General features: G+C 39.3%; 1 protein-coding gene across 1 annotated transcript in view; it reads left to right on the forward strand.

Annotated features, from left to right (window-relative positions):
- The window catches only part of ABCA5 (ATP binding cassette subfamily A member 5), a 62,486-nt gene that overhangs the window by 28,454 nt on the left and 21,168 nt on the right, over positions 1-12,864 (forward strand). Inside the window, exons 14-22 of the mRNA XM_060133519.1 lie at positions 455-574; positions 1,633-1,771; positions 2,262-2,352; positions 2,540-2,679; positions 3,646-3,765; positions 6,524-6,725; positions 9,443-9,612; positions 12,140-12,267; positions 12,661-12,798. Of these exons, the coding sequence (XP_059989502.1) occupies positions 455-574; positions 1,633-1,771; positions 2,262-2,352; positions 2,540-2,679; positions 3,646-3,765; positions 6,524-6,725; positions 9,443-9,612; positions 12,140-12,267; positions 12,661-12,798 (1,248 nt within the window). The remainder of the gene's footprint in view (positions 1-454; positions 575-1,632; positions 1,772-2,261; positions 2,353-2,539; positions 2,680-3,645; positions 3,766-6,523; positions 6,726-9,442; positions 9,613-12,139; positions 12,268-12,660; positions 12,799-12,864) is intronic.

Raw genomic sequence — 12,864 nt, forward strand, 5'->3', positions numbered from 1 at the left:
TCTGTAATAAAAATATGCTTGAAAATCTAAATATAAAACCTGTTCTGAGCCAGTAAACAGAAAGTCATTATAAAGAATTAGAACTTGGAGCAAAAGTTTTAGCACATAGAAAATAGTCCTTGTTTCATCTGGAGGATTCTAGTCACTCAATATAGACGTTTCTTTTCTTTTCTTTTCGCCTCCACCCCCTTCCCCTGCCACACAGACACACACGGAGTCTTTGCACTGATCCCCTCCCACCACCCAGGGGTCACAAAAGTACAGCAGACCTTCCCATCAGGAATCCTTTTAGCTATTATTTCAAAATTATGCATGGATATATGTCAAAATTTAGTTCTGGACTAAAAGAACATTTTAAAAGTTGACATTAAAATTAGAACACTTAAAAACTCATATTGATAATTATGTAAATGATGTGATTTTAGAAACGTTTATTGACACTTTACTTTCATAGGTGCAGAAGGTTTTACTGGATTTAGACATGCAGGCTATCAAAGATAATCAGGCCAGAAGGTTAAGTGGTGGCCAGAAAAGAAAACTGTCTGTAGGAATCGCTGTTCTTGGGGATCCAAAGGTAAGCAGATATAGTGTCATTGATGAGATAATTTTAAATTATGTTGAATTAAAAAGTGGTTGTAGAAAGATACACATACACACATTGTATAAATTTTAAACATACATAAAATACTATATGTTATTATGGATGTAATTATAGTAATAAGATTTTAAAACTGAAGTCAGAAAGATATGCAGCATCTTTAATTTAGTGGCCATCTCTCGGAAGGGGAATGGATAGGACTGACTTTCTTTATACCTGCAGAGTTTTATTTCTCTGAGAGAAGATCTGAAGTAAAATAACATTTGTTAAAGTTCAGTGGTGGCTATAAAAGTATTGTTATGTTTATTATTCTCTTCAGTTTTCTATACATTTGTAATGGTTATAATAAAAATTTAAAAGTAAGAACAAAATCAAACAAACAGTTCCGTTTTTCACTGTTCTGTTGATTTGATTTTTTGGTCTGTTTTGTGCTCTTCTCTGTCTGGCAGAAGCAGAGAACCAGCTGGTCACTGCTTTGCACAGTGTTAGAAAGCTGCCAGGTGCACACCTGTGGCCGGGAGCCCCCTGGGTGCCCACCATCCTGCCACATGCCCTGCTGCTGTAGCTTGGGGAGGACTGTGGTTCAGGCTTTGTGTCAATTTATCTTCCTCCCAATCCCCACCACCATATTTTCAAAATTAAAAATAGTCTTAAAATAACTTTCTTTCCCTGAACTAATACAGAGCATAATTCTCTAACGAGCAGTTGTTACATCTACAAAATTTAATTGTTCAGGTAAAAGCGAAATACTCGGTGTTTTGTTTTTTAGTTTGTCTGTCTGATTGTTATTATACTTATGTCTTATACATTACAGACATTTGTACTTTAAAATTAAACCAAAGAAGGTATTCATATGCCAAACTGATAGTTTTTTAAATTTATGCTAACTCATATATGAGTGGAAAACTCAGACCTAATACATTTCTGATTGGATAGAGTAACTTTAAGTGGGGAAGGTTTGCAGGGTCTGCATGAATTTTATATATTTTAGTTTTCCTGAGGATTCCCTGCCTTGCCCACCCGTTTGCACACAGGTACTGTTGCTGGATGAACCGACAGCTGGAATGGACCCTTGTTCGCGTCATATTGTTTGGAATCTTCTTAAATACAGAAAAGCTAATCGGGTGACAGTGTTTAGTACTCATTTCATGGATGAAGCTGACATTCTTGCTGGTGAGATTTTTACTTTATTTTTAAAGGTTAAGGTCATGGGGCCAAATGGGAGATTAGACATAGAAATGCTAAATTCTGAGGAATAAATAAAGAAGCTGTGCGTTCTTTGTTTCTGTTGCTTTCTTGTCGTTTGTACATTTGGCTATCAAGGAAGTTGTGAAAGCACTTCTGTTAGTAACCTTATGGGAAGAGTTCGAGACATTTGGAGCATGTTAGGAAAGTAGACTGTAGACTTACACTGCCTGGGTGGAACCCCTGGCTTTGTCACTTAATAGCCACTTGAAACGTGGGCAAACTGTACATGTTCTTATTGCCTTCCTGGTCTCATCGAAAAAGCAGGTGATGATAATCTATACCTTCCTCATAAGGCTGTTGTGATAATTTAATGAGCTCATACACTGGTGTCTCATAGGTTAATCCAGAAAATATAAATGCCAATTATTAATGCTGTTACTAACTCTGAAATTGAAACGCAAATCTCTTTTTGCAGATCGGAAAGCTGTCATATCACAAGGAATGTTAAAATGTGTTGGTTCTTCAATTTTTCTCAAAAGTAAATGGGGGATTGGCTACCGCCTGAGGTATCATTCATTCTTTACTGCCTTGTTCCTTATTATATTCTTGAGCTATTGTTACTGTGTTTAAGCTTTGCCATGATGTGCTTTGGCCATTTTTGTATGGCACTAACTTTAACTTAAAGCATTCAGAATTTACTTCTGGCTGTTGACTGAGTAATCATAGAAAATTATGGTTTTTGGTTTTCTCTAGCATGTATATTGACAGATGCTGTGCCACGGAATCTCTTTCTTCTCTGGTTAAACAACATATACCTGCAGCTACTTTATTACAACAGAGTGACCAGCAGCTTGTGTATAGCTTGCCTTTCAAGGACATGGACAAATTTTCGGGTATTCCTTACTTTCAGTTTCTTGACTGCTGAACCAGGTTCTTGCATTGGGGATGAGTTTTCTTAATTTACTTGGTTTATTTTTCTATATAATATTTACGCTCTCGCAGGTCGCCAGAGTTAATATTCCGTTTCTGCTTTATTTTGCTTTTGAAAATCAGAAATGCTGTAAGCTAACATTTCTTTTTTTTATAAACGGCATGCAAGAAACTCCAACTAGTGTGTTAACTTACGTAAATAATTGTTTTATTGTCAAGAAAGAAAGAAATTGTTCCCTTTTTTTGTTCTGGGAATAAGAATATAAATATACATATACACAAATATATACATACGTACACACACAAATGTGTATACACACACACACACACACACACAGTTGTTTGTATAAGTCCTAAGCTCTTTTCCAGTTTCATGATTTCATAATGAATTACATTATTATATGGTAAACCCTTGAATTATTTTATTTGTGACATTTAGTTTTCTGCTTTTTGATGAGGAACTCAAACTCAGTGTCCTTTATCTGTTGACAGATGACTTAATAAACAAAAGGATACTTCTTACTGTTGAAGATACGTTATGCAGAATTCCCATAGCATTCCTATAATTAGATAGAAATTTTCTATGTGGTTTTCTATGGTTTCCTTTTGAGAATAAGGAATCATTAATTAACTGAATTGAAGTACATGTGTCAACGTAATGTACTCTGCCCATCACTCTGTCTATAAAATATTTCTTAGTTTTAATTTATATTATGATGCATGTCTAATAGATATATATCTCCCTAAACAAACATTCCTTGGGGTCCTTAGCAATTTCTAAGAATGTTGACGGGGTCCTGAGACCAAACAGTTTGAGAACACTGTGCCGGCCCAGTAAATTCAGTCATGTGCTATTTTAAAACGACATTTTAGAAGAACTCATGGTAGTGTGCTTAATGACACAACGCTCTTTCATTTTTCTCCTTTAGGTTTATTTGCTGCTCTAGACACTCATTCAGATTTGGGTGTTATTTCTTATGGTGTTTCCATGACGACTTTGGAAGATGTATTCTTAAAGCTAGAAGTTGAAGCGGAAATTGACCAAGCAGGTAAAAACAAAGCTAACGGCACATTTTAGGCAATGAGCCAGACAGATAGTGATCAAGACAAATAATTGTAGAAGCACGTGGAATTTGTATTTCGGTGAAGAAAGGGTAGAAATAAACAGGTAAATAGATATTTACAGAGAGTGATAGGAGTCATGAAGGGATTAGTGGGGCGGTCTCAGGAGGCAGATAGCTTAGATGGCATCTCAGGGGGGACTGGGTTGGGGTGATATTTAAAGTGAGGCCTGAACGGCAGGAAAAGTGAGATTTCATCGCAGAGCCTTCCAGGTGAAGGGACTCGCTACTGCACAGGTGTTGGTTGAGGGATGGGTTGGATGTTTCTGATGACGAAGAAAGGCCGCCGTGGAGAGCCAAGGAGAGGGTAGCATGTAGTGGGCTCAGAGCTGGAGGCCAGGGGCCACATCATATTTAGTCTTTGAACATGTTTAGTCTGGAAAAACATTTTGTTTGTTTTCTTAGTGTGACATGAAGCTACCAGACAGTTTGAAAGCAAAGGGGTAGCGTGATCTGATTTGCATTTTTAAAAACTGCGTTCCAGTTGTTGAATGATGAGTGGACTTAAGGGAAGTGTGGAAGCAGAAGAGCAGCTAGGAAGCTATTGCAGTTCGTCTTAGTTTGAACTAGGATGGTTGTGACAATAGGGAAACATGCACAGCACGGGCTTCTCCCAGAGGCGCTGCTGGTGACTTGCAGATGATGGCTTAGCGCTAGGGGTTGAGGAACGGGAGGTCAAGAACAGTGTCTAAGATTTTGGCTTGAGAACTGGAAATGGAATTGCCCTTTCCTGAGAAACGGGGAGCAGCAGGTTTGTGGAAAGAAGGACTCCAGGTGTGAATTTTGGTTATACTGTTGAGAGGTTTAGTAGACATCCCAGTGGAGATGATGCCTGTGGGCTGTTTGATTCACACACTTGGAGCTAAAGGAGGGCGTTGGGCTCAAGATACAAACGCTGGATCCGCCTGTGTACCGATGGCCCTGTGGGACTGGATGAGGTGCTTCGGTGGCGAGCACGGACGCAGTGGACGGAAGCCCCGAGGGTGAGCAGTGAAGGGCCAGGGAGGGCTGACCAGGAAGGCACCAGTAGCACCCTTTCTGTCTTCAGGAAAGAAGATGCAGGAGCTGGGGCAGCATGGTGTTTGAGGCAAGAGCAAGTGGGCAGTTCTCTGCTGACTGCTGTGAAGAGGAAGATGGCGGCACAAAAGGGGGGTTTGGTAGCTTAGAAGACGGGGAATGTGGAAGGGTGGGAGCTGGTCGTGACCTTGACGCGAGTGATTTCAGTGGTGCGGTCGAGATCCGTGAGGTTTAAGCTGAGAATGGGTTGAAGGGTAGCGAGACTGGTGTGGTGCTGGGTCCTGAGAGTGAAGGAAAAAGGATGTTTCTCTCAAACGTGGAGGAAGAAAGGTGAGCTTACGATGAGGACGTAGGGGCGGATTGCAGCTAGAGAAGGAAAGTTCATGTGAAAATGTTGGATCAGTTGGAGCGATAGCAAGATCTTAAATTTGGGCATCCGTCAGTTTGATGAAACTGAGTAGAAAGGTATGGGAATGGAAGGAATGAAGGGAGCTAGAGGTCAGGATGTAGAATGCGTTAACAGTGCATATGTCCGTAATACTGAGGATGGCGGAGAGAGCTAGATGGAGAAGGTGCTTGTGTGTGTGTTGCTCACTACTTTGAGGCATATGAAGTAGTTTCTAGAAACATCTGGGAAGTGGGAATGAAAATGAGAAGGGTGAGCTCTGTTCAGGTATTATTCACTTTTCTCTATAGTACCTTTAAGCCCATTATGCAAAATAAATTTACCTCTAACATCAGCTTGCTTTCAGTTTGGTCGATTTTAATTGTTTTATTTTTTAAAGATTAGTATATATCAAATTCTGTAGAAGGCTAGTTGGAGCTCACTGAGTACTATGATTGTGATATGCAGTATTTCAGGACCTGCTTTTAGTTTGATTAGTCGCTGTGTCAGGGGAAGACAGGGACTGGACTTGTCCATCTACTGAGTCATCCGTTCAGACTGTTGAGTTGGTAAGATGCCAAGACAGCCAGGTTGTACCTAAATATTATTTTATACATTATTCTGCTCCACTCTTAAAATTTTTAATGTTTACTCATTTCTTAAACTTAGCCTAAGTCCTTCTTCATACCGAAACAAGTTTTCGTCTCTTTTTATTATTTTTCATCTCTTTTAAGTCAAATCACTGTTGTGAAAATAACGTATCTTGATTTCTATCCCCATCCAGTAGTTTTGTCAGGTTTTGGTCTAATGGAATCAATCATATAGCATGTCTCTTTTGCTTATATTTATTCTGGTTTCTTTGACTTAATGTAATGTTTGTAAGATCAAGCTACTATGGTTATACAATAGTTTGTTCACGTTCATTGTTTTACACTATTCTATTACAGGAATATTTCATGACTTATTCTTTCACCTGTTGATAGAGATTTGGGTTCTTTCCAGCATGTGGCTATTGCACAGGGTACTAGCTAAGGATATTCTTGTGCATGTGTTTCAGTGAGCCTCTGTACATAATTCTGTTGGATTTATACCTGAGAGAGAATGTCCTGGGTCATAAACTGTGCACACGTTCAGTTTCGATAACATTGCCAAAGTATATGACTGTCCCCTTTGTCCTGTATCACTGCCAGGTGTGTGCTGCTTTGAAATTTACATGCTTCAGAAAGGTTTTCATCTTTTTAAGGAAGATAACGTAAGTTTCTATCGTTTTGTTTTGGCAAATAGATTATAGTGTATTTACTCAGCGGCCACCAGAGGAAGAAGTGCATTCAAAACCCTTTGATGAAATGGAGCAGAGCTTGCTTATTCTTTCTGAAACCAAGGCTTCTCTGGTGAGCACCATGAGTGTTTGGAAACAGCAGGTGTTTAAAATTGCAAAGTTTCACTTCCTTACCTTGAAACGTGAGAGCAAATCAGTGAGATCAGTGTAAGTATAACCGCTCTTCCGTCTGACGAGTTGTTTTCTTAAGGATACAAACTAGATTTACCATCTTAGTCTTTAAAATGTAGACATATGTAAATAATCTGTGTAGTTTTGAGAGATTAAAATGGCAATTTCACAATGTCAGAGAAAAAAATTATACCTCTGGTGATTTCATTGGATATCATTAGAGCCTTAACTCTTTTTTAAAACTAGCATTTTTTTGGTCTCATCTATAAAATGAGGGAGTGACAAATAATTTTCTCTAATTGTGTAATTTTTGAATTACTGTCATTGCATTTAAATTTTATTTTGCATTTACATTTTTCACAATTGTTTTGCCTCTATTACTAACATTTATGACCATTTTTTGGTAAACAGCAGGAAGAATAAGTTTTATCCTTATTTATCAAGGTGAAGAAACGGAAATATAAAGAAGGGCTTATAGCGGGTAGAACTGGGATCAAAATGACATCTTTTCCACTTAGCCGTGTCTCTGTCAGTTAGGTTCCCATGGGCTGCTAGACGCTGAATTATTTAGAAGTAACGTTAAGTACTTTTATACACCACGCTGTCTTGTTAGATCCAGAATGGCGGTAGAAATAAAACTTAATAATCAAGAATAAGAGGGGCTTCCCTGGTGGCGCAGTGGTTGAGAGTCCGCCTGCCGATGCAGGGGACACGGGTTTGTGCCCCGGTCTGGGAAGATCCCACATGCTGCGGAGCGGCTGGGCCTGTGAGCCATGGCCGCTGGGCCTGCGCGTCCGGAGCCTGTGCTCCGCGGCGGGAGAGGCCACAACAGTGAGAGGCCCGCGTTCCAAAAAAAAAAAAAAAAATAAATATATATATATATATATATATATATATATATATATATAAAGAATAAGAGTTTTGTTATATGTTTGAAATATGCTGAATTCATTTGCTTTTTGCCCAGACTTATTCAATATCAAAGAAATGTCAATCACGTATCTGATTTATTCCTGTGTCAGCATTAGTGAGAGAAAAACCTTTGTTTAAATCAGCATGTGTCCGTTTATTTAATTGAATACTACTCTCATAAAATACTCCCTGAAAAGCAATAAAAGAATCTCGGCTCCGGCTGCCATAACAGCAGCAGAAGTTTATCTTCTGGCTTGAGCAGCAGAAGTTTATTTTCCCACAGTTCCCGAGACTGGGAGTGAGGTCAGGGTCCACATGGTCGGGTCCTGTTGAGGACTTTCCTGGCTTGCAGCTGGGCACCCTCCCCCCCGCCCCCTCGCTGTGTGTGCACACAGAGAAAGAGCCACCAGAGAGCAAGCTCTCTGGTGCCTCTTCTTCTCAGGGCACCAATCCCGTCATGAGGCCATGCCCTCGTGACCCCATCTGACCCTGATGACCTCCCGGAGGACTCATCTTCAGATGCCATCGCTTTGGGGCGTAGGGCTTCTGTGTATAAATTTGGGAGGAGGGTGACAGACATTCAGCCTGCTACAAGAAGTGTTCCATGGTCAAATCTGTATTGACCGTGCATGTAGAAAATATTATAACTTACATTTCCTCTCTTAAAGATTTGTCCATTAGCATATAAAAACACATGAGCCGTTCTATGCTAAAGAAATTATTTCAACTTTGTTTAACTTGGAGTTTCCAAATATTTTTTAATCATGAATTTTGTTTTTAACCTAAAACACCCACTAACTTATTATGGAACTAGAGTTCAACGCAGTATGCTTCTGGCAGTGCTGATATAGGTCTACTTAAAACAATTTAAGAATGACTTAAAATTATAGGGTTTCTGAAAATTATAAAATGCTGATGTGTGATAACCTAAGCTCTCTCTACCCACTGTTGTGACACCTGTCACACACACTGTAGAGATTTTTTGCAGGCTGAGATGAAAAGTTACCTGTCTCGGGGTTTCCCCGATGGCGCAGTGGTTGGGAGTCCGCCTGCCGATGCGGGGGACGCGGGTTCGTGCCCCGGTGCGGGAAGATCCCACATGCCGCGGAGCGGCTGGGCCCGTGAGCCATGGCCGCTGAGCCTGCGCGTCCGGAGCCTGCGCTCCGCAACGGGAGAGGCCACGGCAGCGAGAGGCCCGCGTACCGCACACACACACAAAAAGTTACCTGTCTCTCAGGTGGAAGAGCATTTTGAGCGGTTGTAGTGGAATTGTGTGCTGGGCCAGGTGCACATTATGGTCCTTATAACTCACGGTAGAGGAGAGATGGGAATTGACGTGGTTAGGGTGACATTTCAGAGATACCAGTCATCTGAAGTTTTCACTCTATTTTTATTTTCTTCACTGTATCTAAAATATTTTTGTATCATATATTTTCTAAAATATTTGGAGAGTACATAGGATAGAGGTAGGGCAGGAAATAGTTCCTTCAGGAGAATAGAGGGATAAATGTGACATAATGTGTATTTTTTTTTAAGTTATAACTACAGGTTTACATGCCCTATAAAAATTTCAGGGTGGCTCTGATCTAAAATATACTTTTATAACTTTTAATTTTATTATTGAATATTGGCTTTCTTTCCAATATTGTCATGAGACCATTTTGGAGAGTCGAATTTCTACTCCCAAGTGGGAATTTTTCAAGTTTTTTTTTTTCCTTTTCTTTTCTTTCTTTTTTTTTTTCTTTTTTAAATGAGTACCTTTTAACTGTCATGTGAAGGAAGATTGTTTTGTAGATTTATGTATTAATGTGCCTTGAACTGTGTATTTTTTTTCCTTTCAGGTTGCTTCTGCTTTTAATTTTTTTCGCAGTTCAGATTTTTATGTTTCTGGTGCATCACTCTTTTAAAAATGCTGTTGTTCCTATCAAACTTGTTCCAGACTTATACTTCCTAAAGCCTGGAGATAAGCCTCATAAATACAGAACAAGTCTGCTTCTTCAAAATTCTACCGGTGAGAGTATGTGCAGATTTGTGAATGTGTGTTGGTGGGGCCTGGGGTGAGAGGTAGATACAGGCCAGAGATTTGGATTTTAGAAATATATATATGTTAAAGGCGTGGTCTGTGTGCATGAACCTAAATTAAGTAAAACTCCTCACTGATGCTGAGTAATGTATTACAGAAATGAAATTTTGGTTTAAGTGTAGATGACAGTTTTTAAAATATTCTGATTTATACTGTATATAATCATAAAATTTCCATTTTTAAGAGTAGCGACATTATTCTCAGAGCAGCGTGTTTCATCTCAAAGTTTATGATGCGCAAAATAAACTTCAGAAGTTGAAAAACCCTCTTTAGAAAGAGTTACGGCATGTAATATTTATGCAGTTAGATATCTAAATAGAAGTGTTTAAACAATTTTTAAGGACTATCTGAAAAACTAGAACTAAGGACAATTGTCTTAGAAATCTCTATGATCAAATACATTAAATCTGTAATGGATATTTTTGGACTTGCTATTGATGCTTTTTATTACATAATTAAATCAAATATGAAAGAAATTTTAAAACATACGGCTTTGCGCAAACCTCAGAATAAATTTTTAAAAACCTGATATAGGACTTCGATTTTCAAAATATTAAAACCTAATTCAGAATTTGACGTGAATTAGATGTTTCTACACCATCTCCCATCTGTGTGGATAGTTTATAGTCCCGAGGTTCTTGAAGAGGAAAGTGAGCTGCTCTGTAGTTTACAGTAAAGCAGACGCAGCTTCCTTTGCTTATCCTGCTGAACTATGTTGGAAAGTTGCATTTCGTACACCCTTTCTACACGCACAAATTCTTTGGAGTTTAACATTTCCCAACACTTCACCTGTATTCTAGTATCTTTCCTTTTTGATTCACTATTAACTGAAAAGCTTTGCCTGGTGTTAAAATAATAGTGATAGTTAGGGACAGTTACAGAGGGCCGTTACAATCATCGCTCTTCAATTCTAGCTCTCTGTTTTTATTCTTTTGGAGGAAGAAGGTATTTAGTGATAGAAAACACTCTTGAATAGAAAACGTTATGTTTCTCAATTTATTGCTCCCATTAGAATTCTTATTTTGGTTTTAATGTACATTTCACATTGCTGAAAGATAGTACTACATGGAGCCTTACACTCTGATATTGTGACCTTTTCTGTGTGTTTGGGGAATTGTACATTATCTCAAGTATTTCTGCTTGGTGTTCACTCTCACTGATCTGCAGAAATTATAGTATTTTCAAAGTTTTGTCCCATCTGTTAATTTTAAGTATTTCTAGAGTTGCTTACATCCGTCTGTCTTTCTATCTGTCTATCTCACATTTTCCTAGACCTTGTTGTTGGTCCTAAAGGCACATTTCCTTTAGTGTTCAGTGGTCTCTGTGTGTATGTATTGGGTGGTCTCTTATCCTCCTGGCAAAGCTTTCTGTTATCACAGGTGATACAGTTCCTTCAGTTATAATAGAGCCCTCTTCTCGAGAGGACAGAGCCTCTCTGGCATCTGGAAATGAGAGATCAGTTAAGGCACTAGGTTGGGAGTAGATGTCCTATCACTAGAAGCACCCTTCTTTCTGACACTCAGGTTTGTTGCTGAGTCTGAGCCACCGGCCGTGCTGCTCAGTTACTGCTAGTGTTTTCCTTTATTTGGTTTTGATTTCTCTCCAAGCCACACTTGTCCGTCCTTGAATCCTGGCTTTTGTGATGGACAGAGAAGTGTTTCCACTCATCAGGCATGTTGGTATAGATTTAGACCTCAGACAGGATTCAGACTCTCCCCCTTAGCTCCAGGCTATTTAGAGAATATAGATGGAGACTTGGTTATGGGTTTTACTATTTTAAAGTAGTAACGCAGTTGACATTTATACTGTTTGTCTGTTCAAATCATGCAGCAATCCTCCAGGGAGTGATGCCACGTAACTCCACACCCTGGCTCCCACCTCTCTGAGCGTGGCACGTTACCTTGTTATATAAAATTGCCAGATAGATTTGTATTCTTACTGTTTGACCAGATCTCACATATTATAGGTACACTCTGAATGCGAGTAATATCAGTAGCAGCGGCAGCAGCTGAAATTGGCGCAGTAGCTGTGTGTCAGGCTCTGTTCTGAGGTCTGCGTGTCTGGACCTGGATTTGAATTCATGCTGACTGGTCCCAGAGCCAATGTTCTTAATCGTGTCTTAGCTAATGGAGAGAAAATACTTCTTCAAAAAGAGAGCTCTGGGCTTCCCTGGTGGCGCAGTGGTTGAGAGCCCGCCTGCCGATGCAGGGGACACGGGTTCGTGCCCCGGTCCGGGAAGATCCCATGTGCGGCGGAACGGCTGGGCCCGTGAGCCATGGCCACTGAGCCTGTGCGTCTGGAGCCTGTGCTCCACAAAGGGAGAGGCCGCAACAGTGAGAGGCCCGCGTACCGCAAAAAAAAAAAAAAAGAGAGAGAGCTCTAAATGTTACTAAAAGCCTGTGTCTGTTTCTCATTTAAACTGATTCTTTGTTATTTGCTTATCTTCTAATACCAGACTCAGATATCAGTGATCTTCTTAGGTTTTTCACCACCCAGAACATAATGGTGACAATGTTTAATGACAGTGACTACGTGTCTGCCTCTCCGCACAGCGCAGCTTTAAATGTGATGCAGTCAGAAAAGGTAAGAGTCGTGTGTGGGATTAAGCGATTTCCTCTAAAATCAGTTGTTTGCTGATTTGACCTTATTAGTTGGAAATTAAAATTTACTTTTGGAAATAGCTGGCTGTGTTTACTTAGAATATATTTTATGCCCCGATGGAGGACCAATAAATAAAGCTCTGAAGAATTTAATTATTTTTATGTCATTTTTTTGTTTAAAATATCAAAATATCTAGATTCCAAACCAGGTTATTTTTATCTATCATTGAGTATTATTTCTATGATTTGTTGAACCCGTTTTCAGTACAGTTAGTGAGAGTTAACTTAGCTGGTGAGAAAAGCTTGGTACATAGCCATCACATAGTCATTTATATTTCTGTATACTGTATAATAACTCTATTTTTTTGAATTGTAGGACTATGTTTTTACTGCTGTTTTCAACGGTACTATGGTTTATTCTTTACCTGTATTGATGAATATCATTAGCAACTACTATCTTTATCATTCAAATGTGACCGAAAGCATCCAGATCTGGAATACCCCATTCGTTCAAGTAAGCAAACTTAAAAATAGGTGTGCGTGTGTGCGTGTGTGCATAAAATAACTAGTAAGAGCCAAG

This window comes from Lagenorhynchus albirostris, chromosome 20 (genome assembly GCF_949774975.1).
Source record: "Lagenorhynchus albirostris chromosome 20, mLagAlb1.1, whole genome shotgun sequence".
Taxonomy (NCBI): Eukaryota; Metazoa; Chordata; class Mammalia; order Artiodactyla; family Delphinidae; genus Lagenorhynchus; species Lagenorhynchus albirostris.